Genomic DNA, 25,431 nt, shown 5'->3' on the forward strand with positions numbered 1-25,431 from the left:
CTTAGTCCTCTTTCTCTGAAGAAGCAATTTCTAAAGGATCTCTCGTCTACGTTATTCCAATTATCTTCCACTAGCATCATGATGAGTCCAATGCCCTCAAACGAAATTATTTCAGGCATATTTGGCAGCATTAGTCTCACAGCGTGGATCACTGTCCTGGTATGGAGGTCATGCTTGCTTTACTGCCAGACTTAACAAGGCTGACTCTTCTGTAGGTGCCCCAACTTCATGCCAACTACCAGTCAGGGAGTGCTGAGGGCCTCAGCATGGCCTTCTTGTTTATTTGGCTATTGGGAGATATGGCAAACTTTGTCGGTACGTACTTGACCTGCACAGTTAGTATCTGGATGAGCCCTGACTAGATCTAGGTGCCCTTTTCACGCGTCTTGCGCCTACTGCCATTGGGCTGGCCGGCTACTTTTGCATTGCCGATCTAATTCTCATCTGTCAATGCTTCTACTACAAGACGGCCAACTCTCGCCCGCAATCCGTCTCCTCTACGGGGGTAGATGTCATCTCATCCGAGGAGACGCCACTACTGTCCACGACACAGCAGAGCGGCTTGGCTCAAAGATCCAAAATGAACCCCTGGGTATCCAACACGCTGAGCCTGCTTGCAGTTGGTGTTGTGGGATGCATTGCATGGCTTGCTGCTTTCGAGATGGGCTTCCTGGACAGCACCGAGACAGATACCCAAGATCCAGAGCAAGGCTCTGACAAGATGCTTGAGACGGTTGGTATAATTCTGGGCTATGGCAGCGCCGTCTGCTACTTATGGTGAGTCACATTCGCCTTTTTAAAAACCGACACCAGACTAACACGAGAACAGTGCTCGTATCCCGCAGATCATCAAGAACTACCGTGAAAGGTCATGCGAAGGTAAGCAGCATGGCCTGCCTATTAATCACGCTCACAATACTGATACTCCCAGGTCTGGCGATTCTCTTCTTTCTTCTCTCCCTGACTGGAAACGTGACGTATTTCATCAGTCTTCTGGCGTACTCTCAGGAAAAGAACTACCTCTTGAACGCTCTCCCATGGTTCCTTGGATCTCTCGGCACCGTGGGTGAAGACATGATTGTGTTTGCTCAGTTTCGCAAGTACTCTGGCAATAAGGAAACCTCTGCTCAAGCATAATTTCGGGTAACATCATGAAAAGGGGGAGAAATACAGCCAGATTGCATTTCAAAGCTTTGTGGATAGCGACTCTGAGGTCATTGCCGGGGTATATCTCGTTCTAAATAGCTCCAGGTGTTGGATTTGGATATTCAAGGTCCTTACATGCGTTTCTACAATGGCCAACGTACCCAGCTACCTAATTAAGACATTCCTATACACATTTCAATCATTAACTTTACCTTCCTTCTAAAAGTCACAGACATACTAGTATTATCATGGCAGCATTTCAACCTAGGTAGTTTCTTACAACACCGTACTGTCATTGCATGTAAATTTCGGTGACATTAGAAGAAAACTCAATCTAAACATGATGGTTTGGAAGCCAGACGCCGTGTGTCCGTCCGTTCGGTTATCCAAGGACTTTCTACTGCCACGTCAGGGGCTCCAGTTGAACTCTCACTCCACAGTCAAGAGCTTTCTTCACATTCCATGAAGTAATCGCCATCTCATAGGTTTGCCCCTCAACCGGCTCTCGCATTTTCTTTCCCTTTTGAGTAAGGGCGCTCAGTCAACCAGTCGGTACCCGGTCCGGCTTTGTCTCGGCCCTTGCACACTCAGACCCGGTCTCCATGTTGAAGCGGCCGCAACACCGGAGCGACCGAAGATATAGAGGCCAGGGTCATTATTTCTGGCCCTGGACATGCGTTGCAGCATCATGGCGTCTCGCTGGTGCAGCTGGTGACAAGCGGCCTGTCGTCACTCTCGTTTCGCTCCTGACACGGTGGTCATCAGAATTTTCAACAGCCAGGTGTTGTATTCAGGGGCTCGATCAAGACTCACAAAAAGAAATGACGTGAGTTTCATGGCACGCAGAATCAAGATACAGACGATTAAATATTGAGATACACCATCTACTACAGAATCTTGCCTTCCGACTACCCGATGCCCTCAGAAACATGATTTACCCAGCCTTTGGCGTCAGCACGCCGAACTTCATGAGGCTCTTAAAAAATGTTACAACACTAACAACAGCCACCGGGGATATCTTACCCTCGACATCGCATGAGGGATCGTAAGACGCAATCGTGAGTGACAGAGGCCAAGACCTTGCCGGCACCATATCCATACATCCCACGAGATCCTGCTTGGACAAGCCGCCGGGTGCGGCATACTTGTTGCCGATGCCGACAGAAGTGTCGAGGCAGTCCAGGTCGAGGTGAACCACTCTAGGAGAGGCGCCTTTCTGGATCAACAGCGATTGGAGCTCGTCTTTGAAGTTCACCTTTTCTTCTGTACTTCCCCATACGATGGGGAATCCAGCGTGAACGACACGGTCTCTCTGCTCCTCAGTGACGTCGCGCATGCCGCAGTGGACCAGCTTCCGCTTCAGATTCAGCGGTCTGAAGCCAGGAATGGTCTCAAGAAGTGCCTTCCAGGCCTCTCCCTCCAGCATAGCAATACCCATAGCATCCAGGTAGCAGCTGAGAATTGTGTCGGGGGTGTTGTAGTCATCATGGGCATCGAACCAGAGACACCCAGGAAGCTCAGTGTCGCGATACAGCCGCGAGTTGGAAATGCCTGACATGACACCAACAGTGGAACTGCTATTCCCAGAGAGGATGAGTGGGAACGAGTTGCTCTCAACAGCCCGAGTAACAGCCTTGGATGTTCTCCGGTGCAACTCAAAACTTCTACCGATCTCACCCTCAAACTCGTCGACGGGCTCAAGCACAATTTCGTAGACGATGAGGCCCAGCTGGCGTAAAGCCTCGAGCAGACCAGCTTGGATCAGTGCATTGGGACCACAGGCGACTTCTTTGCCGCGAACTCCCATGTGATATGGTGATATGATTGCGGTGATGGTCTTGAAGACCGGGGGAGTGGGCTGAGAAGGGCCAAATAGGTTGTCTGTGCCAAGGGGAGGAAGCCTCTCAAATCCACGATTTCGATCCATGAAAATTTCTCGAATGTTTCCAAAGCAGCCGAAACCACAATCAATGTCATCGTCATCGTGGTAGTAGGACATTGTAGACAAGGGGATGGATGAGTAGATGAGGGGCTGGAAGTGCTGGGGGGTTGGGTTCGATAGAGAATAAAGAGGAAATGGAAATAGAATACGAAATGTCCGAAATTGGTCTTTTATATAGAGTCCATGAATTCGAGTCTATGCCTCTAAAGTTTAGTCATGTTGTTGAAAGGGGTAGGGCTATGGCCAGAGAAACTAAGCCTCTAAAGTTGATCGAAGCGAGGAATGCCATGTTTGTGGACGGCCCAACAATACAATCCCGCACCTTGGACAAATTTCCAATTGAAATTACAATACAGGAGTCTCTTGAACCACACAGGCCTCTAACAAGCAAGAATGAATACAAAAGAATGGAGAAGGGTTTCATGCTGTCTGAGTATATTACCCAGGGGTTCACAACTATCTCGCACAGGCAGTTTCTCTGATAACTTTAGCCAGCGCAGCGCCACATATAACTTCCAACCAAAGCTCCAGTTCCATAAGTTTCTTAGGGCCGCTTTCACGCATTCTACTCGTGCTTCTTGAGCGTGACATACCACGCACCGCTTTCCTTTTCCATCCACGGCCCCAGCTTGTCCATCTCCTCGGCAAATATAGCAGTAGTGCCAGCATCTTCGTGGAGCTAGTAAATTTCTCAGTCAACTATCTTTGTTTCTGGACGGAGGATGCACATACCTCGACACTCTCCCATCCGAGAAAGTATATCGCAAGCCTACGTTGCTCGCCTTCGAGCCGGCCTTCAGCCAAATCCACATCTCCGCCTCCAGTAGAGTTAGTATTGGCTGCATAACCCCAGTCGCCTCCCACAAAGCCCTGCATCTGGTAGCAGTCGGTATACGTCTTGTGCATCGATGTCTCAAGTGGAGGAACCGAAAGCGCCGCGTCCGGTTTCATTCTCATTGCGACCTGTAGCGAGGTGTTAAATATTTTGGCATTTAGCACAAGTATGAACGCCTACCACTTCGCAAATAGGCGCTTTGAACGCGGTCAGCAGATTAGTCGGGTCGTCATGCGCAACCTCGACCAGCAAGCTCGTGGCGCTGTTCTGCGACAGCTCATCGAAAGGCTGTCTGAGAGCGGGTCGCTGAGACAGATCCAGATTATCCGGCCATTCTATCAAGAATCTTGTCAGCGATGTTTACAGTTCCGTGAGTTTGACGAGGTCACATACGGATTATCCAGGACACTTCATGCTTCTTCTTGGGCAGGGGCGCCGCTCGAGTTTGCACCGAGTAGCCAAAGTACTGGATCTGAGCCCCAGCTGTTGCCACAGCTTTTCTGAGACTCGAGAATGCAGTGCTTGAGATTGTGGTGGAAGTCGGGAGTGTGAAGCGAAGAATCTGCAACAACATTTTGACTGTGTGTTGATGGTCAAGTCGTTGCTGGGCACTTTGAACCATGGCTGAGATAAAGACGCTTTATACACGATTCATATCAACGCATTCTCTCTCTCAAATGGTCCAGAAGGGTCGCATCTTGGTAAGCAACTCACAAGGGTTGAGGGCTGCTCGGATGATTCGAGTTATAATAGGTTCCCTGAGACACCCTCCTGCAACATGCTTTATAAGAAACTCCTCAACAGCAGAACGGGAAACAGATATGACCTTCTGCATGCCTCCCCATGCATTCAACCCATGTTGTCGCTAACCATTAGCGCCAGGACGAAAGACGCTTTACCCTTCTCGGGCAGCGCGCGTCTCTACCCCTGACGAAAATCCCCCACTCATTCTCACCACCTCGATCACGGCGCAGCATCAGCAACTTCCGTTAACGCCGTAATTCACGACATGTCATCACCTGCCTGCTGGACCTGTCGCCTTCGGAGGAAAAAATGCGACCGAGCCCGACCCATCTGCGCGGCCTGTGCTGGTCTGGACATTGACTGCCACTACAGCGCCGTGAGGCCTGAGTGGATGGACGGGGGTCAGAAGCAGGATGGCATGGCAAAGGCCATCAAAGCTCAAGTGAGGCAAAGCTCTTCATCACGTCGCGACAAGGAGTTCTCTGTCCAAGTTCTTCCTCTTGGAGAGTCTTCTACCTCTCTCCAAGCCCCACCCTCGATTGACAGCCCGGCGTCGACTAGCTCTGCTACGCCAGTGCACGCAACCGGCCAAGATGAGACGGATGATTTCCTCATGACACTATACCTAGACACAGTGTTCCCCTTCCTATTCCCGTGGTATCAGCCCACAAGCATAAGCGGCGGACGCAGCTGGCTCTTGGCCATCCTCAAGGGTCAGCTAGGCATCAAACACACCGCAATCAGCATTAGCGCCTATTACTTCGCGTTGAGTCTCGCCCAAGATGCGAGCCATACGCTACGTACGCCGTGTGAGCAGCATGTGTGGGATACACTTGCGCTTCACATGAAGACTTCCCTCAAGATTATTAGGCAGGACATGGATGACCTGAGCAAAGCCTCTCCACACACCAAAGCCGATATCTTCCGCCAAACACATGTCTTGGAAGGCATTATTCAGCTATTGATCTTTGAAACAACCATGGCGAGAGGTGGTGATTGGAACATGCATCTGACGGCCGCATTGGCCTTGTTCAATGACATTTTCGAGACTCATGGCATGAAAGACGGGCAACATGATCTGGGAGTCGTGCTGAGAGCCATGGATCAAGATCGGCCATTTTTCGACGGAATTAAACTAGGTTTCAGCGTATGGACAGCTGACCAGGCATCCTTTCAATTTTTCGCCGCATTTCTCGTCTTTGCGGACATCATATCCAGTGTCTCCCTCAAGACTTCTCCCCGCCTTCAGCACTACCATCGCTCTCTGATTGCCGATAACCATCCTTCTGTCGACTACTCACATGACAAAACTCAAGGTATCCGCATGGAAGACTATGTTGGGTGCCCTGGATGGGTTCTCGTCGCTCTTGGAGAGGTTGCACGGCTAGAGTCATTGAAACACTCAGCTGAACCCATTCAAAGGGCAGACATAGCAGAAGAGGTGCAAAACCAAAGCATAGAGCTTGAGCAGATGCTAGAAGATGGTCTAGTCACTACTTCTAACTCGGCAAGCCAAACTCAAAATCGAGTTCCCGTGGTGGAGGCATGGATACACGCCACAATGCTCTACCTCACAATCGTTGTAGAAGGCTGGGACCCATCACACCCCAGAGTCCTCCGCGGCGTGCAGCGTATCCTGGAAATCATCACCACAATTCCCTGGCAAGTCTCCCTCCGCAGCATCATGTGGCCGTTCTGCGTTGCCGGCTGCCTGGCGGCCCCTGAGCAGGAGGACATGTTCAGAAGCGTTGTGTCGGCGATGGGAGCCTTCCAAGCCTTTGGCACAGCCAAGGAAGCACTCAGGCTGATGGAACGTGTCTGGAAGCTTCGAGGCCAGCTAGACAGGGATTCATGGAGTCTTTGTCATTGCTTTGAGGTCGACGGTGTTCACTTTCTGTTGATATGACTGCATTAGCACTTGCAGGGTTGCCTAAATAGGAAAGCGCGCGGCCTCATGCAGGGAGATAGCCAAGGTATCATTGCTTGGGCTTCGTCAGCACCAGGTGTTCACCGAGATTTCACTCATCATAGCACGTCTTAAGTGAAACGATTCGTGAATATGATGGGCTTATTATATAGAGGCTCACTTCCTCGCTCCTAACGAGAAGTTCCAACCCAGACACCACAACTTCAGCTTCTCTCCTCACACGTCTCACATCCTCCATTTCCCGATTCTTTCAACATGAAGGTCATCGCTGTCGCAGGTGGCACAGGCCATGTCGGCCGCACCATTGTCGAAACCCTCACCCAGTCTCCGTCGTTCAGGGTCATTGTCCTGGGCCGCAAGGTGAGCCTACCACGACTATCTATACTCCATGTTGCACTCTGACTCATGTCCCAATAGGCAACTCCTAGTAACCCCGGAGAGCCAGTGCATGTTGCGGTAGATTACGCCAACGTTGCGGCTGTGGCCACTGCCTTGGAGCAACACAACGTGCACACAGTCATATCCGCCATCCAAGTCGCAAACGAGGAGGCCTCCGCAGCCGAGGCCAACTTGATCAAAGCCGCAGGCCAGTCTTCTTCTGTGAAGCGGTTCATCATGAGTGGCTGGGGATCTCTTCCCAGCGAGATGTGAGTGTCCCAAGCCACTGATGATCTTGAAGCTAACCACAGTCAGGTCTCCCACATCCGTCTTTCAGAAAGCCTCCCTCGAAGCACTCCGCAAGACAGACCTCGAGTGGACTCGCTTCGCGGTCGGCTACTTTCTCGACTGCTACAGCTTGACCTCACTCAAGACCCACCTACCTCCCTTGTCCTTCGCCATCGACGTGGCAAACAAGAAAGCAGCCATCCCTGGGACCGGCAATGAGCCCATCGCCTTCACCTACACATACGACGTGGCCAAGTTCGTCGCCGCTTTTCTCGAGGAACCCAAGTGGGATGAATTGACTTTTTGCTACGGAGAAAAGACGACGTGGAACGAGTTTGTCAAGGTGGCCGAAGAAGTGACAGGTGAGCCATCAACGCACTCAAGTCTAAGACCATGTCTAACAGCACAAAGGCTCCTCCTTCGACGTGACCTACGACCCTCTAGAGAGGCTTCAAAGGGGTGAAACGACCGAGCTCCCCGCGCAAAAGGCAGAGCTCGCCCTGTCTCCCTTCCCCGAGGCCCTGGCTCGACAGCTTCTGGCGCTCTTGGGCATCTGGTCCGTCACGGGGCAGTTTGACATACCACACGATGGTTCCCTCAACAACAAGTACCCGGACATCAAGCCCGTGACAATTCAAGAGGCATTACATAATGGGCGGGGACGTTAGGATGGTGACGGTTCTTCCACGTCATGCTAGCACAATCGTCTCTCATGTTAAGAGGCAGAAAGTAGATGTAAACCCCTCGGCAGAGTACCAACCCCACTGTCTTGATTTGCCAGGCCCAAGCAGTATTCGCGTGTATCCACATTGAATATCAAGTAGCCACCCAGGAGGCAATACAATAAGGAGGGAGAAGCCTACGTATGAGCTTTCGCTGCAAAGTGCTGAGAACATGACTGATAGCTTCGACCTCGGCCAGATCTAGGCAGACAGCTGGATCGGGCAAGCAAGCATCGGGCGTTGGCGAGTCCGGGCAACACCACAGTCTAACAAACGAGCTTAACAGATACAAAGTATATCAACACCAAGCCCACAAGGACAGCGCTATTCATGCCAAGTCTCTCAGCTGCATGTGTCCAAGTCCACGGGAGAGATGAGGACCTCACCCCGATCTCGCTGCTTCATCGCACCTTGCTCAAACAAACGGATCAGGTCTCGGACCTTGTGCTGCACAGGGTCCAGCCTGTTGACCCGGGGAGGCTTCCGGACGATGCGGAAAGTGAGCAGCAGGGCGCCGGCAAGGGCGCCGAACTCGAAGAAGGCCGAAGCCACCTTCTTGGGTATAGCCAAGGCCAGAACAGAGCATGTAAAAGTCCTAGGTCGGGCGTCAGCGAGAGAGAAGTTGATCCCAAGGTTGCCCCGAAGCTTACCACAAAGCTACGACTGGAGAAACGGCTCTCCCTCGCGGTTTTTCTTCACTCTTGGCTTTGTCTAGAATCTTGTCCAGCGCGGCGAGATCCCGTACCGCGCTGTCATGTGAGATCTTCAGCAGCCAGACGTCACCCTCCGCCTCGGAGTTTTCGCGGATGGCGATTTCTGGATGGACATGAATATTAGCTGTGTAACTAAAGTCCAGGAGTAACCTGACGCACCCTGCGACCGGCCACCCGCGTTGATGTCAGCGCTGGAGGCCCGTAGGCGATCCAGGCAGTCAAAGTACTGGTTCAAGTAGCGGTTCGCCGATCGGCGGTAGACTTCAAACAGTTCCCAGATGTCGCCTTCGTTCTCGGTTGGCGATGCTGCGTTCCAGAACGGCGCAGCCGAGGCCCGTCTAGCTCCGACTTCTTGCTGGCGAGGGCCGGCAAGAGCTGTGACCTCATCGGCCGCGTTCTCGCTCTGATCCATCTTACCCGCTCTGATGTTTGTTGATGGTGATGAAGGGAAGTCGTGGCCACAGCCTGATTGATATCTGGAGGTTGACGTGGGTGCAGCTGAGTGGGCCCCTGTGAAACTCGGCGGTAGACATCCCGGTCGCTGCAGTTAGAAAGTACTTGTGCTATGAGACAAACCCCATATCTCCAGAGGTACTCCTTATCAGCTGCTACCCTGGCCGCGTATTGCCAGCTCCCCTTACACGCCACAACGGGTTACCATCCCCCCTGATTCGCCCATGAGTTATCAACCCTTTATTCATAGGCACCCAAGACTTGCACTTTGTTCAGCTCATATCTCAAAGTGCATGCCAAGATTGCACATCATGACAAATCCCCCTCGTAATGGAGTTCTGCCGAGACGCACCATTCGTCAGGTCCGAGCCGTGTTTCTCGACAGCCCTCACTGAGGTGCTTTCTGTTGGCCGCTCTGCGTCGTCCATTGGTGCCCTGTCTGAGAGCCTGATTTCCAATAGTACCTTGGGCTCAAGTTGATAAACCCCGCGCCCCGGAGCCGTAGAGTCATGCTGACATCCTGAAAACCTACTTACTCTACCCCCATCCCCCATGTCGTTCTTTGGCTTCGGCCGCGAGTCCGAAAAAGGCCCTCGGGTCACTGTTCGTCTGCAGGTTTGGCACTACCATGTTCGGGGTCGATGTCCCGAGTTCAACCGCAGTCTGGCAGAATTCTTCACTCACAAATCTCTGCAAAAACACTGGAGGATCCATCCAGCCGAGGTGGTAGAGCCTCTCAACGTCTCTAGCCGGGATGAATACGCTCCGGTCGAGGTAGGTTCATTAATCACCTACTCAACTTGACTGGTTCAACCACGCTGACTTGGCAGGTCGATTTTGTACACAGGAAGGCTACTTACGCCCAGCCGGTAGGAGATCCTCATTCTAGCGTCCGAGACATTTTCAAGCATATTGCTCCCGAAATTGTGTACAAATATTTCGTCATTGGGCTGCAAAGTGCCCCCCATGCAATGAACATATACGCAACTCTGGACGGCGAAGAAATGACGGGTGTAGACATTAAGCGTCAGTATGCCCACAGTTTTATCCTCTTCCCATTAGAGCTTCGCCTGCAACGAGACCTGAGGCCAAACCCGGTATCTCAAGAAGACAAAATGATGGAAATGTAAGCACTCAATCACCTCTACCGCCCCGACGCTAACTGAATTGCGCACCTAGACTGCAGGCAGGGGTCATAACTCTGAGCACATTGAGGGCGCTTGTCTGCGCCTTCAAGGTTTTCGAAGGAGGAGACATATCAAAGGCGGGCGACGTACTCGCTACCACTGACAAAACCCTGCATGAGCTCACTTCTCAGCTGCCATGGTTGAGAAGTGGTCTTGAGAAAGTGAGTTTTGCTCATGGCCATAGTCGGTCATATCTGATATGTGCTGACATCGGATCCAAGGCAAGAAAGACCGTCGAAGGGGGCGAAGACGTGGCATTCCCGGATGAAGCCTCGGCCGTGTCTCTCGCCCCAGTGAACAACGCAGCGAGTTCATTCGAAGAGCTCCGCGTCATGGCCAGGAATCTCGAGCCCAGACTTGCCCGGCTATCGAAGGGAGAGAGTATGTCTCAGATCAACATGTTACTGCGTCTAGGGCTAATGCATCATCTCAGACCTCACGAATCAAGGCATCGTCGACACAATGCTGGACTTGCGCCAAGCCATGGTCCATCTCTCCAGATACGAGCAGTCGATGCAGGTTGTCGACAAGGAGGAATTTACCAAGTGGGACCGAAAGGTGATCAAGCATCGTACCCGTCAATACGCAGCAACTGCCACCGGGGTTCTCAGTGTGGCTGCCATTGTCATCGCGGCCTTCTTTCGACCCGACATCCTCGCCAACCTCTTGGTAGACACTCTAGCTGGGGGCAGCATTGTGGGAGGCGTCGGCATCACGTTGGATCAGAAAGCGAGGAAAGAAAAGGCCTTGGTGGCGCACCAGAATGCCCAGGCCAGGGCCAAGAAGGGACGGATCGCGCTGAAGGAGGTCAAGAAGGCTCTTGAGGAGGTCCGAACCGACCTAGCCACCATCTTCATGGTGCAGGTGATGCGGCAACACGTCCAGGGTCCATCCATAGGACGTCACGAACTAGAGAAGGCGGTTACGATGCTGGGGGGCGACTTGGGTGCGCTGGGCGAGGGCGGTTATGACCGAGCCCTGATTGGGGATAGGATGAGGAATCTGGTCGAGAAGAGTCTAAAGCTGGATGAGGTGTATCAGCAGACGGTGATGGATCTGAACCTGGTCATGGATGAAATAGGAAGGGTACAACAGCCAGCGTAAACAGACGAGTCAGTGGGTGGTGTTGATACAAATATAGCCAGCAGTCTTCTATTTGAGACCACCGTGTTGATAAAATTCCTTACTTCCCAAGGTCAACTTTGTCAGTATCGACTCGTGTACATACTTGTATCCAGGAAGTAACCAAATATCAAGCCTATGGCAATTCGAGAAGCATTGCAAAGTAGACAGGGACGTTAAAGATAATGAATAGGTACTCACTCACCACAGGCCAATTACATGAAATAGACTTTGTAGGATTCTCTCGGAACATACCGATTCCTTCATTGCTCCCCCACTCCCCACAACATCCATGCTTGAGACAATGCACAATTTAAAAGAACGCCAGGGGTCCTTATCGCGCAATGTCTTTATCGTTAATTATAGCGGTCCCGGGCTGCCAACTCTTGTCATAGCAAACATGTAAAGCATAATTTCTTTAGCCTCCCGCCCCAAGAGTGTCTGTGGTCCAGATTGGTGAGAGTTATCCTGCAAGAGCCAAAGCCTTCTTGCGAAAGCAGCCACACATGACATTGTCCACCAGATCCTTCAGACTGCATCTATTTCTCGTTCCTGTTGTGTAGTCCTTCAGCTCAGGCATCGGCTGACCCGGTTCCAACATGCCAAGCCGATAAAGGCAGTCTTGCATAATGTACTCAGCGATAACATCCAAGTTGACAAGTCTATTGTGTTGAAACCACTTGTGCACCATGAGCCCGCACATCTCAGGAGCCTCCATCTTGAAATACCTCGGGATCATATATGGGACGTCGTATCTGTCCTCGAAGCACTCGGGGTGGAAGTATCTGGGTTTTGCCGCGAGGATGCACACTCGGTATCTGCTCGTGACCAACGGCCCATCAGCCTTGCATCGGCCATGCGACTGGCAAACCTCGGGCCTCGTCATCTCTCCCGGGACAGCGAATTGTAGAAATGCGTGGTAGTCGTTTCTGTGAAGTGTACACGTTCGATCGCGTTTGACCTTCTTTTGCTTTGCCATTTCCCATTTTCGTCTTGCTTCTCGCGCTGAATCGATGTTGGGTGTGGACATGGCTTCAGCGGCCTCGGAGGGGGTGGTCGTGAGCTCTAGGCTTTTGTTTATCTCTGACATTTTTGGTGATGTTATCGATGTCGGTAAACAAAAGCATAATGTTCTGTCTCTTCTTCCATGGATGTCAACTTGACAGGAAGTACGACCTACCCGATACTGATGGGTAGTGTATCACGTGTGACCCCAGGCAGCTTCCCGAAGCACCTGCAAGATGCAGGCAATCACAGTCGGCTCTGCGGGCACATATCCAGCTATCCAGTTGCCAGTTCAAAAGAAGAAACGCTAAGCAAGAGTGCCATTTTGAACTAACGAGTAAGAACCGATCTCACCTCATTTTCAAACGTGGATGCCAACATGGCCTCCCCAAAAATCAACCAGTAATCTCACCTTTCTTTGTTTATCTTGCACAACAGTCACATCCAACCAGACAACCAACAGCCAAGCACCTAAACACACTCATCACTTCGCAAGTTCGTATTAAAATGCCGTGAGCAAGCAGAAAAAATCAGTCCAAATTAGTCTCCCATAGTTGAAACAAATAGTCTCGACATAACCAGAGAACTAACTACCCCCGAGCCCTAGACGATCCCCCATGTCCAAGCTCTACGGGCCAATCCCCTAGCAACCACAGAGCACGTCATAATAGCGGTCGTCTACTAGAATGCCCCTTTCCATCTCGAGTGTGGCTTTTTGCCAGAGATTCCCATGGCTTTTTCCCACCACGGCACGCTTCGTCCCGACGCCTCCCTCCTCTCTGCGCGAGGAAAAAAACCCACACGAAAACCCTCATTTCCACATTTGCCAACCTAGTCATGCAGGTCCCGGTTCCTCGGCATTCGCTGAACATCCCAGGGGCTGAAGGCTGAAGGAGTGGGCTAGGGTCTGTGGCGCTATCGAATCTGCTGGCGCTTATTCGATGCGGGCTTTCCCAGTTCCAGGCCTTCGGGTATGTCACCGGGCGGGGGTCGAACATGACCAACGTCCCTGGAAGAAGCAACGGTCTCTAGTCTAGAAGATCCTTGCTGAGAGAGGAAGGAAGAAGTCCTAGGGGTGAGACCTGTGGGTAAAAGCTTGGGTTGTGATCATCGGTGCGGGTTGCAACTCTCCCCATAGTGGTAGATCTCAACATGGGCTTGGCTTTCATGATAATCAACAAATCCACACAAATGTTACAAAACTTCCAAGCAAAATGCCACTGAGGCTCCTACTCCTTTGCTTATTTTTCCGCAAGCCACACAAAAATGGTGTTTCCCTTACGAGGAATCAAGCCCGTCGCCTTGCGGATCTGGCGGCGCACTTAGACTCAATAGCTTGGTCAACGGACTTGAGAGGCGTCAGCTGCGCCGCCAGATTAGGATCATCTCCATGACATTTACGGATCCTGATAAACAATTAGCTTGACAATATTGACAAAAGCTAGGGGCAGTTTAGGCAGACTATCGAGGGGGTCTATTGAGGAGTCAGGTCATCGCCCACTATCGTCGGTCTTGGCTTTGGTATATATCGCTCCTCTCTCCCCTCTCTACCGTCCTTCAGGAAGAGAGGTTTTGAGGCTTCAACCGTCCAACTCGGCCATTCACTCGCTCTACTCCCTCGTTCAGTCGTTCATTCATTCGTTAATTCCCTCCCCTCCTGCATCATGCGTTCCTTCGTCGCCTTGGCGGCTCTCGCCCTCTCGGGCAGCCTCGACCTTGCTGTCGCCGGTCCTTGCAGACCCAGCAACACTGTGTCTACCTCTGCTACTGGCTCTGCCACCGAGACATCCTCTGGCGCCTCGTCGTCCTCGACCGAGACCACTGGCCCTCGCATCATCAAGAACCTCTGCCAGAACGGTGGCTTCCATGACCTCGACCCCGAGGATCCCAGCAACATCCCTAACTTCACCACTGAGGGCAACACTGAGGGCAGCACTACTGGAGGCTACAAGGGTGACGGAAGCAACGACAACAACTGTGTCAAGTTCACTGTCAGCTCGGTTCCCACCAAGCACAAGCGAGCTGTCAGCGACACTGCCAGCCTGAGCCAGGAGCTTTCCGACCTCAACACCGCGACTCCCTACACGGTTCGCTTCTTCTACTTCATCCTCACTGCCCCCACCACCCAGAACATCTGCACTCTCGAGGGTTACATTGGCTCTCAGCAGTTCTTCACCACCTTCATCTACAGCACCGGTGCCTCTGCTTTCTACAACACCGCCTTGGTGTCTACCAACGTCCCCTCCTCCGTGGCTCCTCTGTCCATCCGCGCCAGCTGCTCGTCTGGTGGTCTGGCTGCCGTCTTCGTCGACTCCATCTTCATCTCCAACCAGGTCACTCCCCAGAACATCAACGACTACAGACTTGACTTTGGTGATGGTGATATCCGTGAGCCTGTCTCTTCTCCCACCACTCAGGAGGCTACCACTCAGTCCGCTTCCGAGACTGCGACTGAGTCCGCTACCGAGACTGGTACCGAGACTGCCACTGAGTCCGTGACTGAGTCTGCTACCGAGACTGCCACAGGCTCTGCCACCGAGTCCGCTACCGAGACTGAGACTGCTACTGAGACTGGCTCTGCTACCGAGACTGCCTCTGAGACCGAGACTGGTACTGAGTCTGCCACCGCCTCTGGCACTGAGTCCGCTACCGAGTCGGCCACTGCCACCGACTCTGCCACTGAGACTGCTACCGAGTCCGCTACCGAGACTGAGTCTGCTACTGAGACCGCTACCGAGTCGGCCACTGAGTCCGGTTCCACCACTGAGGGTGCCTCGACCACCGAGACCGCCTCTGAGACTGCTACCGAGACTGCTACTGAGTCTGCCACTGAGACCGAGTCGGCCACCGAGACCGCCAGCGAGACTGCTACCGAGACTGCTACTGAGTCTGCTACTGAGACCGCCACCGAGTCTGGCTCTACTACTGAGTCTGCCACCGAGTCCGGTTCCACCACTGAGGGTGCCTCCACTACCGAGACTGCCTCTGGTTCTACCACCGAAACTGCCTCTGAGACTGCTACTGAGTCGGCCACCGAGTCTGGTTCTACCACTGAGACCGCCTCTGCTACCGAGTCCGCCTCCACCACTGAGACTGCCTCCGAGACTGCCTCTACTTCTGAGACTGCTTCTGAGTCCGCCTCTACTTCCACTGAGGCTGGTTCTACTACCGAGTCTGCTTCTACCACTGCCTCGGAGTCTGCTTCCACCTCTACTGAGTCCGGTTCCACCACGGAGTCTGCTTCCACCTCTACTGAGTCCGGTTCCACCACGGAGTCTGCTTCCACAACCGAGAGCGCCTCTACTACTGAGTCTGCTTCCGAGTCTGCCTCCACCTCCACTGAGTCGGCCTCCGAGACTGCCTCTACCACCGCCTCCGAGACTGCTTCTACCACCGCCTCCGAGACCGCCTCCACCACTGCCTCGGAGTCTGCCACTTCGTCGACCGAGTCTGCCTCCTCGACTGAGTCCGCCTCCTCGACTGAGTCCGCCTCTACCACCGCCTCCACCACTGCTGCCCCTACCACCACTGACTTCACCACCACCACCAGTGCTGAGTCTACTACCACCACTGCCGAGTCCACCACCACCAGCGATGCTCCTGCTTGCTACACTGCCAACGCTGTTGACGCTGGTGGCTTCGAGGGTGACGAGGCCTTCACCTTCTGGACCTTCAAGGCCAAGTCTGGTGTCGTCGCCGACTCCAAGAACCGACCCAGCCACTCTGGTGACAAGTCTGCGTAAGTTTTCCCCCTGTTCTTCACTTGTACAAAACACTAACATGTCAACAGCTTCGTCCGCTGGCCCCAAGGCAACAAGAAGGCCAGCATCACCCAGACCGTCACCGGCCTCGTCCCCGGCGCCACCTACAACCTCGGCTACTGGTACCACGTCGCCAAGGGCGAGCACCTCCCCTTCTACGAGTGCGACATCCTCGTCCGCTTCGACGGAGTCAACTTTGACGACTTTGACCCCTTCTACGACGCCAACGCCTGGAACGAGTACGTCCAGCGCTCCAACACCGTTGTCCCCACCAGCGACACGGCCGTCCTGTCGTTCGAGCTCTCGTGCAAGAGCAACCCCGATGCCTTCTACATCCAGCTGGATGACGTCCATCTCAACCGCATCTGCCCCAACGGTGGTGATGACGAGGAGGAGGCCGAGTAGATGGAATCATGATGACGCCTTTTTCTTGAGGATAATGTCTTAAACTTCTTCTTGTACTTAATTGGATAGACCACTCTAGATATCTTGGACAGCCATAGGCCATCAGTACATGTTGTTCCTCACGTCCAACTGTTACGAAACTATGATGCTATTTACTCAAAGTGAATTCCTCTATGTGCCTATCGTTCATATCAACCTTGCTAGTTCATGTACAAAACTTCACCACCACTTGGTGTCCGTAGTGCGCCACGTGTTGGTGCCGCAGTGAACCTCTCCCATGCCCAGGTGATGCGAGAACCAGTCATCCTGGAACGTCACGTTGAAGCTGGCCCTCGCGTACGTCTCCTGCACAGCCTTGGCGATAATGTCCTCGCCGTCAATGACCGGGCCCCAGGGGTTAGGAGCGAGGACAAATGAGTCTGCCAAGACAACACCATTGACGGTGCCTGGGTAAAAGGCAACGAGCTGGGTCTCGGGGTCCACTTCACGTCGTCCCAGCTGGACAGGGCCATGGGGTTGAGCCGCCTCGATGATGGACTTGGCCTTGAAGACCGGGCCACCACTAACAGCCTTCTTGCTAAGAGAAGAGCCAGCGCTGAGCTTGGAAGGGCTTGGGGTTGAAGAGGGGCCAGGAGTCGGGATGGCACTGGGGCCAGTCGAGTTTGTGTCGACACTGCACGTCCAACCCTCAGCAAACGCGTAGTAAAACGTCGCAGGAACGCGAAGAATCTCATCGTCAGTGAGCCCCGTCTCACGCTTGAGAATAGCAATGTTGCCCTCGATACGCTTAGCAGCCATCTTGTTGATGCTCTCAAAATTCTTCAGCTTAAGAACTTGGTCGATGGTCTCCTTGGGAAGACAGAACTGCACTGGGTCCCCACCAGGGAGATGAGGACGCGAGAGAGCCTTCATGCTTCCATGTCCCTCCTTGGAAGCCTTCTTGAGGAGTTCCACACCAGCAATGGGATCATCAACCACAACGACCCATCCCCGCTCATTGTCAGCGGGCAGGAACTGAAGAAACTCATCGACATGACCGACAGCAAGCCAAGCCGTGTCGAGAGCAAGGGGATCCTGAACTTGCTGGGCCTTGAGAAAGTTGAACATGAGGGGCTTTCGTCCCTCCCACTGACCCTGGATGACACGACCCGCGGGATAGTTCTTTCCCTTGTACTTGTAAGGGGGGATCGTCTCCAAGTTACCAGTAGAGTCAATGGTGTCGCCGTCTCCGTGGTGCTGCACAGCGCCAACCTTGTCGTTGCGGAGCTGGTGGAAGATATCCCGACCAGAGGAACGAGAAGCTTGCACGGAACGGATCATGACTCGAAGAACAATAGGTCCATCGGGTCCAGGGATGCTCGTGTATCCTGGCTCAAAGAAATCCTGGGTCCAGATATCGCCATGGTCAAACAAAAAGACAGGCTCGTCGATGCCCGCAGCAGCAGTATTATCTTCCAAGTCGGCAACGAATCTTCCTTGAGCACCGTCTCCATCAGCACGAGTGCTAAACACTCTCTCGGCGAGCTGCGCATGGTGATGCGTCAAGACAGGAGCAACCCGCAAAGCAACAGAGTCAGTCGCCTTTTGACTTCCGTCCGAGACAGTAAAGTGAACTTGAGCCTTGCCGTCCCAACCCTTGGGTCGACGGACATCGCGAGCATCGATGCCCAGCTCAAGACCACCGCTGAGGTCCTCAGCCGTAAAGGTGTAGTTGGCACCCACGTACGTCCACTCACTTCCCTCCTTGACAAAGATGCGAACCTTGCTAGCGGCAACCTTGTTCGTGACATGGACCTTGCCCTTAGCAGAAGCACTGAGCTTCGCGATAGGGAGCGTCCGAAGGGGAGCGAGGTACTTGGGGTTGCGCTGCACGTCGCCGGTAGCGTCGTTGCACTCATCCAAGTAGGTCTCGCCATCTTCAAAGGGGACTTCCTGACTGGGACCCCATTTCTTGGAACATCGCTGGTTCGTATCGCCAATGTTGGCGAGAAACAAGGCTCCCCTCTCAGGCGTCCAGGTGGTCTTGGCCTTGATGTCGGAGTCGCCCTTGACGTCAACCTTTCCGTCGCGGTTCGTATCCGCCAGGATGGTTGCCTTGAGACCGTAAGCGTAGGTAGACTGGCATAAAGCTAGAGTCACTGTCAGCTAGTGTTTTTCCAGTAAAACAAAGAGTCACGTACCCAAGGCGAGAACCGCCACTTTGCCGGTAGAGAAGCGCATGGTGAAGTCGCCAGTGAAGAAGAGCAAACTTCTATACAGCCTACTTCACAAAAGAGTCCAACTCGAGGACAAGAACCGATCGTCTTATATGTGCACCGTTCCAAAGACGATCCTCATATCAGAGCGTTACATGAAACCGTATTCCACCTCCCCTGCCCCCAGTCATAGTTTACATGGATATAAATGGCCTGCCCCCATTGTTTCACAGACAGTGCCGACTTACGAGAGAGGCAACCGCCGGGAGAGAGAGAAAAGAAACAACGTTATGTGATTCACGATCGGATCAGGCGGTGTTGAAAGTGAGGCAGGCATCCGATACAGCCACCACCTTGATGGGCTCTGAAGCAAGCCCGGAAGAGCGGGACGTAAGCAGGCCAGGCTACATGGTTGGCTATCCCGTAAAGATCCCTTGACAATCCTAGACCATAGATCAAAAAGTGTATTCACCCCGTGTATGGCCTCACGACGCTCAGCATATTTGGCTTGCATCAAAGACGCAACTAAGCCCCTTTACCAAACAATCATATTGTTTCTTTTCCCCTTTCACATTACGTACAACTTCCTTTCCGCAACGGCACGGCGGATTCAACTCTGCACTTTTGAACTTGCACTGCCTCGAACAGGGATGCGGGACGAGCCACGCGCTTACGCGAACACGGTTACTACCCTTGTTTACCTTTAAGCATAACAAGATAAATTTAGTGTCTTCCGAGTTACACAAGGATTTGTTGTTTAATTTGCCGTGTAGCACAGCACACTCAAGTAGGCAGGAGGATTGCGAAAACGGATCAGTCCGTTGAGAAGCGGGAGGATGCAAGCGAGAGGCGACGGCAGAGTTGCGTACGCAATAGGATGAGGCTGAAGCAAGACATGCAAGTCAGCAGGCAGCTCTCGTCTAGATTCTTACCAACAGAGCGAGTCGGCAAATCAGGCATCTAGGCTTCAACCACGTCTAAGTAACTCAAGTTTGAGTAACTAAACTCGTACGACCAATACTCAACTCGCTCGTCCAAAGAATACGCCAAAAGATCAATAATTAAAAACAAAACGCCTGGCAAATGATGCCTTTGAGCAGTTCAAGCTCCCCACTCAAGCCAAGAGCGTCTGTCCACACCAGCACTCCCAGATAACGTAAATGGCTATATGTACAAGGGTATAGGTCGTCATCTCATCCATCCCGATTAACATTATCCCCGCTGCCGACATTGCCCTCAAGGCTTGGACGCCCGTGTATGTTCCTCGTAAAACTCCAGCGTCAACGCTGCCAAGAAGCCTGGGATGCACCCCTTTTCCCTCACCCAGAACCCAATCTGATCACTGATCCTTCTCGCAAACGCGCTTCGCGGGCCACCCCCCACCTTCATTGTTCCCCGCTCACCGTCAAAGACGATCGAGTTCTCATGTTCGTCTGTCTGTGAGGGGTAGAATGTGCTCTCGACCCGCATCTTGCCGTTCGGGATAAAGGTGACGGTCCAGCCAAGAGTCGAGAAGATGGCCTCCTTGAACTCTTGCGACTTGGATCCCCAGACTTCCTTAAGACGCCGCGCGGACTTTTGGGCCGACGCGGTTTCGGCCTTGGCAGCCGCGATCTCACGCTCCATCGCTGAGAGCACAGAGGTGGGGATCATGGGGACTGACGAGTTGCCAGTCTTGGAACGAAGGGTTGCCAACAAGTCTTGGTTCTCCTTCTGGAGGGCCTCCAGTGTGGACCGCTTGATGGCTTCATAGTCCGATGTCGGGTTGGACTTGAGGGAGAGAACACGGGTCTGCGTCTGTTGCTTCGCAGCCTTCAGCTGCTCGCGGTTGGCTGACAGATCCTTCTCCAGCAACGCCACCTTGGTCTGGAAGCTGGACAGCTCCTCCTGCAGCTTGCGATTCTTGCGCGCAAGCTGTCCAAGCTGCTCGTGAGCATTGTCATCCTCAGGTCGGGAGCGTTTGCTGCCAGTTGCCGGCTGCGGTGTGCCTGTAGCAGACGGTTCTACGGATGACAGCTCAGCGTGCAGACTCTGCACTTCCATCTTGTACTTGTCCACGAGATCCTCGAGTTCCTGGACTCTCTTCGCGCGGGCTTCATCAAACTGTTCTGGTTGGACTGTCTCGTCCTCGGTATCAAAAGTCTTGAGCTGAGCCCGAAGGTATTCCACCTCCTTGACAGCCAGGGCGCGTTGTCGTTCCAGTCGTAGTCGAGCCTTGTCGGTGTTGTTGGCGTTTGCTGATGTCTTGGCGTTCTCAACCTCCGTCTTGAGCTGAGCCTTCTCGTCTTGTAGCGTCTGGATGGTGTTCTGTGTTGCCGTCATCTCGGCCTGAAGAGCGCCCAACTTTTCCACATACGACGCCGTAGTCAGACGCTCCTGGACAAGCGCCCTTGCCACAGCCTCTGGGGAATCAAACTCGTTGTCACCAGTCTCGGACGCATTCTTCAAGTACGCCGACCAGGCCAATCGCTCATCCTCGAGTCTCTGTCGCTGAATACGGGCCTCAGCAAGCTCTGCCTCGACCATTTCAGCAGCCTCGAGCTTGCGCTGCAGACTTCGCTTCTCCTCCTCGACGACCTCGACCGCCTTGCTCAACGCTCGTAGGTGCTTGAGTTCGGAAAGCTGGTCGCGGTTGGTCGCTTCAAGGTTTCGAATATGATGAACTTGCTCCGACAGTTCTTGTCTGATTATCTCCATCGTCTCGGCATCTCCGCTCTGTGCCTTTAGTCGTAGCACGTCCGCCTCGAGGTTGCCGATCTGTGCATCCTTCTCCGCCAGCTGAGCCTGGGCTTGCTGGAGCACATTTTCTCGCTGGTCGATCTCCTGCTCGTGTTCTTGTAGCGACTTTTGCGATGCAGCAATCTGCATTTCCAGGTCGGTAACCTTTCGATCAGCAATGCGCGCAGCCTCCTCCTTGGCCGTGGACAAGTCCTCCAACTGTTCCTGCAGTAGGCGGGCTTCGTCCTCTGCCTCACGGGCTTTTCGCTCCAGGGCTTTCTTGTCGCCTTCGATATTCTCTTTCAACTCTTCCAATTCCTTTCGAAGGGCTTCGGTTTGGCTGGCTGCCTTTTCACGCTCGGCCTCGGCGGCCTGGCGCTGCTGTGCCTCATCCTGCTCTCGTCGGCGCGCTTGCTCGAGCTTGCTGTTGTGCTGGGACAAAGCAATCTCCTTCTCTTGTTCGGATGTTTGCATGCGATATTGCAGGGTGCCAATCTCGGCCTTCAAGGCCTCAATCTCCTTCCTGTACTTTTCATACTCGTCGGCATCGGGCGGCGCCATGTTCTCTTTAAAACTGTCGCGTGAACCCGGGCGGACAGACTCGGCGGTATGGCCTTGTCGGGAGGAAGGACGGGGAAGGTTTGATTCGCCAGTGAAGAAGTTGTATGTGGGCTGAGTACTCGCTCGGAAGGATGATATCTAAGAATGCCCCAAGTCAGAATGCTGATGGTGGTGGTGATGGCAAAACTAATGTTTGTTTTGTTTAGAATGTTGTTGACTTACCCTGGACTCTCTTAGAGTGGTCTGAGGGCGCCCGATGGCAGAAGTGCTAGCTCGAAACCTGTTGCTAGAAGAGACCCGTCGGCCTCCAGAGCCGTCAGGCGTATGGGCGCGCATTTTGTGGCGGGTGGTGAGGTTGCTTCTTGTGAGACGGGAAGCGCGATCCCTGGATGCTTTGTTTGCGATCACCACAGCAGCTGGTGGGTCACGTGATGCTGATGATCCATGTTGAGTGGACAGCTTGCCAGCATCTTTGTACCTTATGAATGATGGGCTTCATGGATCTAGGGATCTTCCAAGGCTAATGAATTAGGCTGGAGAACATTTTCATCTCCAATTGATATTGATAGTGATACAGACAGGTTGACATGGGTCCCAGGAATAGCTTCTATCTCAAATTCCGTTCGCGCCATTAGTCCAGGGTAACAAGAGCAGGCAGTCCCGATGAAATGGCAGCGACCCAGAATGGGGAGTTGTTTTGAAAGTAGCTTTATACATGTTTAAATACTTTATGAATACCTATTCCTCTTTCTTTGGTGCTTGTAGTGGTCTTGCATTGCTACATGGCTACCGCAGATCCATTCCTGATTGTTCAGGTTTGCAACTCAATTGCCATTTGCTAGGTGCATGATCACAACCAACCTGTTAAGCAATCAACACTGCATATCTCCCTCATAATCGTCTCAGTGAGAGTGACCAATGACTGCAAATGTATTAAACGTCGAATTGGCTCCGTTCATTGGTCTACAAGGGCTGGACGAACAAGGCAGCGAGACATGAAGCTTCAATTCCTCAAGCTCCAAAGCTTCAAGCTCACTGCCCTGTCTTTGAGCTGCGATGCATGATGTCAACCACGTGGATCAAAAACAAACCCCTTTCTCCCTAACCCAATCAGCAAAGCTAAACACAAACCAGGAACCATCTCTCGATCAATGACGCATCTTGTTTACCAACTCTTCCGTCTCATAAGCTCCGATCTGCCAAGGCCATATCGCCAAGTGACGTAGCATCCATCATCCCGCCTTTCTCGGCCAGTAGCGGTACGTACCTGGACGGGAAGGGGATGGGAACCCTGTTCCCGCAAAGCCAAGATGGCACGTGATTGGCCATCCCGCAGCCGTTCCTTGTGGCTCGTGACCCACACCTTTCCATCCGCTCGGCATTGGAGGGGAGAAGTGACGGGTAACGTTGAGTATTTTCATTCCATCGCTTGCAGAAAAAAGCTTCCCCAACCCCGACGATCTTTTGCAGTCTCCGTCTGTTCTTGCCCAGAGAGGAGAGGCTCTTGTCTTGTATCCACTGACGTATTCTTCTGCGACTGCCATTGGGGGACCTTGCTCTGAGATCTCTTGTCTCTCCCTTCCCCGATTCCGGATCGAGTATGCGACTAGGCAGTCTCAACGCCGCCGCAGCTTGAGCTGCCCTTACTCTCCCTCGACCTCATCTTGGAACCATAATCGTACCCAGACACTTTTTGTTGGTAATAGATTTCATCTCATCATAAACAATGGCCTCAATTGGCCTCAGGGTGAGCTCCAACTTTGCCTCCTCCAGTTCTCCCCTCTAACAGATTCCTCTAGTCCTCCGTGACCACCCGAGCTATATCCCTTCGAACCCCACGCGCCCGTCAACTCTACTCGAAACCGTCCACCTCGTCGTTGATCTCGTCACGATGGTCGTCAACCTCGTCGAAGCGGCCTGACAGCCCGAGCGATTCCGAGAGTTCCGCAACTTCGACGACAGACTCCGACACGTCCGTTTCAAGCAGCGCATCCTCGACTTCCAAGTCTAGCAGCAAGATTAATGTCTTTAGCAGCGACTGGGAAGACCTCGACACATCCATAAAGTCCTTTGACGACCTGCCACATCGTCTTTTCGGCGCGAACCAACACATGATCATTAATTATGAGCTGAAGGAGGCTCTGCGCCTGATGCTGCGGCAGTTCAATGCCCCCATTGTCTACTGCTTCGCATACGGCTCTGGAGTGTTTCCTCAAGAGGCTTCCAAGCCGAGCATCTCCGATGCCGCCTTCCGCGCCGTTCACCCCAACCCGCCTGAAGCTCTGGTCAAGTCTCAAAAGGGCTCTCCCAAGATGATTGACTTTATCTTTGGAGTGACGCACACCCAGCACTGGCATTCGATCAACATGAAGCAGCATCGGGATCACTACTCCGGTATCGCATCTCTGGGGTCTGGTTTCGTCTCGCGCGTGCAGAATTGGGGCGCTGGAGTCTACTTCAACCCGTACATTGAGATGAATGGAATGCTCATCAAGTACGGCGTCACGAGTATTGACAACCTCGTTACCGATCTCTCTTCCTGGGAGAGCCTGTACCTTGCAGGCCGTCTTCAGAAGCCCGTCAAGATTCTCCGTGACCATCCCCGTGTACGGCTCGCAAACCAGCACAACCTTATCGCTGCTGTTCGAACTGCCCTCCTTCTCCTGCCCCCCAAGTTCACAGAGGCCGAGCTCTACAGCACTATCGCTGGCCTCAGCTACCTTGGTGATCCTCGCATGGCTCTCCCTACCGAGAACAAGAGCAAGGTAACAAACATTGTTGACAACAACATTGTTCACTTCCGCCGTCTTTACGCCCCCCTAGTCAAGACACTTCCCAACGTCGACTTCTCCGGCCCCTGCCGCATCGACGATCAGGACTGGATTCTCAACCCTGAGGCGGTTAACACCCTCGAGCAGGATATGGATCCCGTCCGTCGCGGTAACATGGTGCGGCGCCTTCCACAGACCTTCCGCTCCCGCCTCTACTTCCAGTACCAGAAGAAGTTTGGTATCCCCCGCGGCGAATTCAATAAGTTGATGAAGGCCACTTCCGACGAGGAAAGTCGCGCTGTTCATCGCATGCAGGGAGGCGAGTTCGAGCGTCGCATCGCTACGGATGACCCAGAGAACCTGCGTGAGACGGTGCGGACCGTGGTCAAGCACACAGTCAACTGGCCCAGCACAACACAGAGCATCAAGGGACTCGTAATGGGTGGGTTTTCACGGACGTGGCGATACCTCGGCGAGAAGTTTTCCAAGTGGAAGAAGGGCCAAGAGAGCCAAAAGGCCAAGGAAAATGCCGACAAGTCTGAGTAGACAAGGGTTGAA

The 25,431-nt window shown here is 53.1% G+C and overlaps 12 protein-coding genes across 12 annotated transcripts; 6 read left to right on the forward strand and 6 right to left on the reverse strand.

Moving 5' to 3' along the window:
- Window positions 1-78: 78 nt before the first annotated feature.
- MRS44_009925 (uncharacterized protein) lies at window positions 79-1,137 on the forward strand (the record flags this gene model as incomplete). The annotated part of the gene is made up of 5 exons (XM_046273929.2): window positions 79-159; window positions 216-315; window positions 369-777; window positions 830-879; window positions 932-1,137. 5 exons carry the CDS (start codon window positions 79-81, stop codon window positions 1,135-1,137), a joined length of 846 nt encoding a protein of 281 aa, XP_046131639.2.
- Window positions 1,138-2,080: 943 nt separating this feature from the next.
- MRS44_009926 (uncharacterized protein) lies at window positions 2,081-3,145 on the reverse strand (the record flags this gene model as incomplete). The annotated part of the gene is made up of 1 exon (XM_046271018.2): window positions 2,081-3,145. The coding sequence occupies one exon, from the start codon at window positions 3,143-3,145 to the stop codon at window positions 2,081-2,083; it is 1,065 nt and encodes a 354-aa protein (XP_046131638.2).
- A 508-nt stretch (window positions 3,146-3,653) lies between these two features.
- MRS44_009927 (uncharacterized protein) lies at window positions 3,654-4,497 on the reverse strand (the record flags this gene model as incomplete). Its single annotated transcript, XM_046281304.2, has 4 exons — window positions 3,654-3,767; window positions 3,821-4,051; window positions 4,104-4,258; window positions 4,317-4,497. The coding sequence occupies 4 exons, from the start codon at window positions 4,495-4,497 to the stop codon at window positions 3,654-3,656; spliced, it is 681 nt and encodes a 226-aa protein (XP_046131637.2).
- A 435-nt stretch (window positions 4,498-4,932) lies between these two features.
- Window positions 4,933-6,573, forward strand: MRS44_009928 (uncharacterized protein; the record flags this gene model as incomplete). Its single annotated transcript, XM_065620352.1, has 1 exon — window positions 4,933-6,573. One exon carries the CDS (start codon window positions 4,933-4,935, stop codon window positions 6,571-6,573), a length of 1,641 nt encoding a protein of 546 aa, XP_065476125.1.
- A 276-nt stretch (window positions 6,574-6,849) lies between these two features.
- On the forward strand, window positions 6,850-7,928 carry MRS44_009929 (uncharacterized protein; the record flags this gene model as incomplete). The annotated part of the gene is made up of 4 exons (XM_065620353.1): window positions 6,850-6,954; window positions 7,012-7,241; window positions 7,288-7,622; window positions 7,672-7,928. 4 exons carry the CDS (start codon window positions 6,850-6,852, stop codon window positions 7,926-7,928), a joined length of 927 nt encoding a protein of 308 aa, XP_065476126.1.
- Window positions 7,929-8,324: 396 nt separating this feature from the next.
- MRS44_009930 (uncharacterized protein) lies at window positions 8,325-9,107 on the reverse strand (the record flags this gene model as incomplete). Its single annotated transcript, XM_046270006.2, has 3 exons — window positions 8,325-8,577; window positions 8,633-8,798; window positions 8,855-9,107. The coding sequence occupies 3 exons, from the start codon at window positions 9,105-9,107 to the stop codon at window positions 8,325-8,327; spliced, it is 672 nt and encodes a 223-aa protein (XP_046131635.2).
- A 593-nt stretch (window positions 9,108-9,700) lies between these two features.
- Window positions 9,701-11,439, forward strand: MRS44_009931 (uncharacterized protein; the record flags this gene model as incomplete). Its single annotated transcript, XM_046279531.2, has 5 exons — window positions 9,701-9,922; window positions 9,979-10,274; window positions 10,328-10,496; window positions 10,557-10,716; window positions 10,769-11,439. The coding sequence occupies 5 exons, from the start codon at window positions 9,701-9,703 to the stop codon at window positions 11,437-11,439; spliced, it is 1,518 nt and encodes a 505-aa protein (XP_046131634.2).
- A 481-nt stretch (window positions 11,440-11,920) lies between these two features.
- On the reverse strand, window positions 11,921-12,547 carry MRS44_009932 (uncharacterized protein; the record flags this gene model as incomplete). Its single annotated transcript, XM_046281303.2, has 1 exon — window positions 11,921-12,547. One exon carries the CDS (start codon window positions 12,545-12,547, stop codon window positions 11,921-11,923), a length of 627 nt encoding a protein of 208 aa, XP_046131633.1.
- A 1,579-nt stretch (window positions 12,548-14,126) lies between these two features.
- MRS44_009933 (uncharacterized protein) lies at window positions 14,127-16,628 on the forward strand (the record flags this gene model as incomplete). The annotated part of the gene is made up of 2 exons (XM_046283713.2): window positions 14,127-16,201; window positions 16,253-16,628. 2 exons carry the CDS (start codon window positions 14,127-14,129, stop codon window positions 16,626-16,628), a joined length of 2,451 nt encoding a protein of 816 aa, XP_046131632.2.
- A 219-nt stretch (window positions 16,629-16,847) lies between these two features.
- Window positions 16,848-18,848, reverse strand: MRS44_009934 (uncharacterized protein; the record flags this gene model as incomplete). Its single annotated transcript, XM_046273927.2, has 2 exons — window positions 16,848-18,757; window positions 18,809-18,848. 2 exons carry the CDS (start codon window positions 18,846-18,848, stop codon window positions 16,848-16,850), a joined length of 1,950 nt encoding a protein of 649 aa, XP_046131631.2.
- Window positions 18,849-20,059: 1,211 nt separating this feature from the next.
- MRS44_009935 (uncharacterized protein) lies at window positions 20,060-22,438 on the reverse strand (the record flags this gene model as incomplete). Its single annotated transcript, XM_046273926.2, has 2 exons — window positions 20,060-22,240; window positions 22,325-22,438. The coding sequence occupies 2 exons, from the start codon at window positions 22,436-22,438 to the stop codon at window positions 20,060-20,062; spliced, it is 2,295 nt and encodes a 764-aa protein (XP_046131630.2).
- A 1,390-nt stretch (window positions 22,439-23,828) lies between these two features.
- MRS44_009936 (uncharacterized protein) lies at window positions 23,829-25,419 on the forward strand (the record flags this gene model as incomplete). Its single annotated transcript, XM_046283712.2, has 2 exons — window positions 23,829-23,849; window positions 23,902-25,419. 2 exons carry the CDS (start codon window positions 23,829-23,831, stop codon window positions 25,417-25,419), a joined length of 1,539 nt encoding a protein of 512 aa, XP_046131629.1.
- Between the last annotated feature and the right edge of the window lie 12 nt (window positions 25,420-25,431).

Source organism: Fusarium solani (genome assembly GCF_023522795.1).
Source record: "Fusarium solani strain SB1 chromosome Unknown bctg00000006, whole genome shotgun sequence".
Taxonomy (NCBI): domain Eukaryota; kingdom Fungi; phylum Ascomycota; class Sordariomycetes; order Hypocreales; family Nectriaceae; genus Fusarium; species Fusarium solani.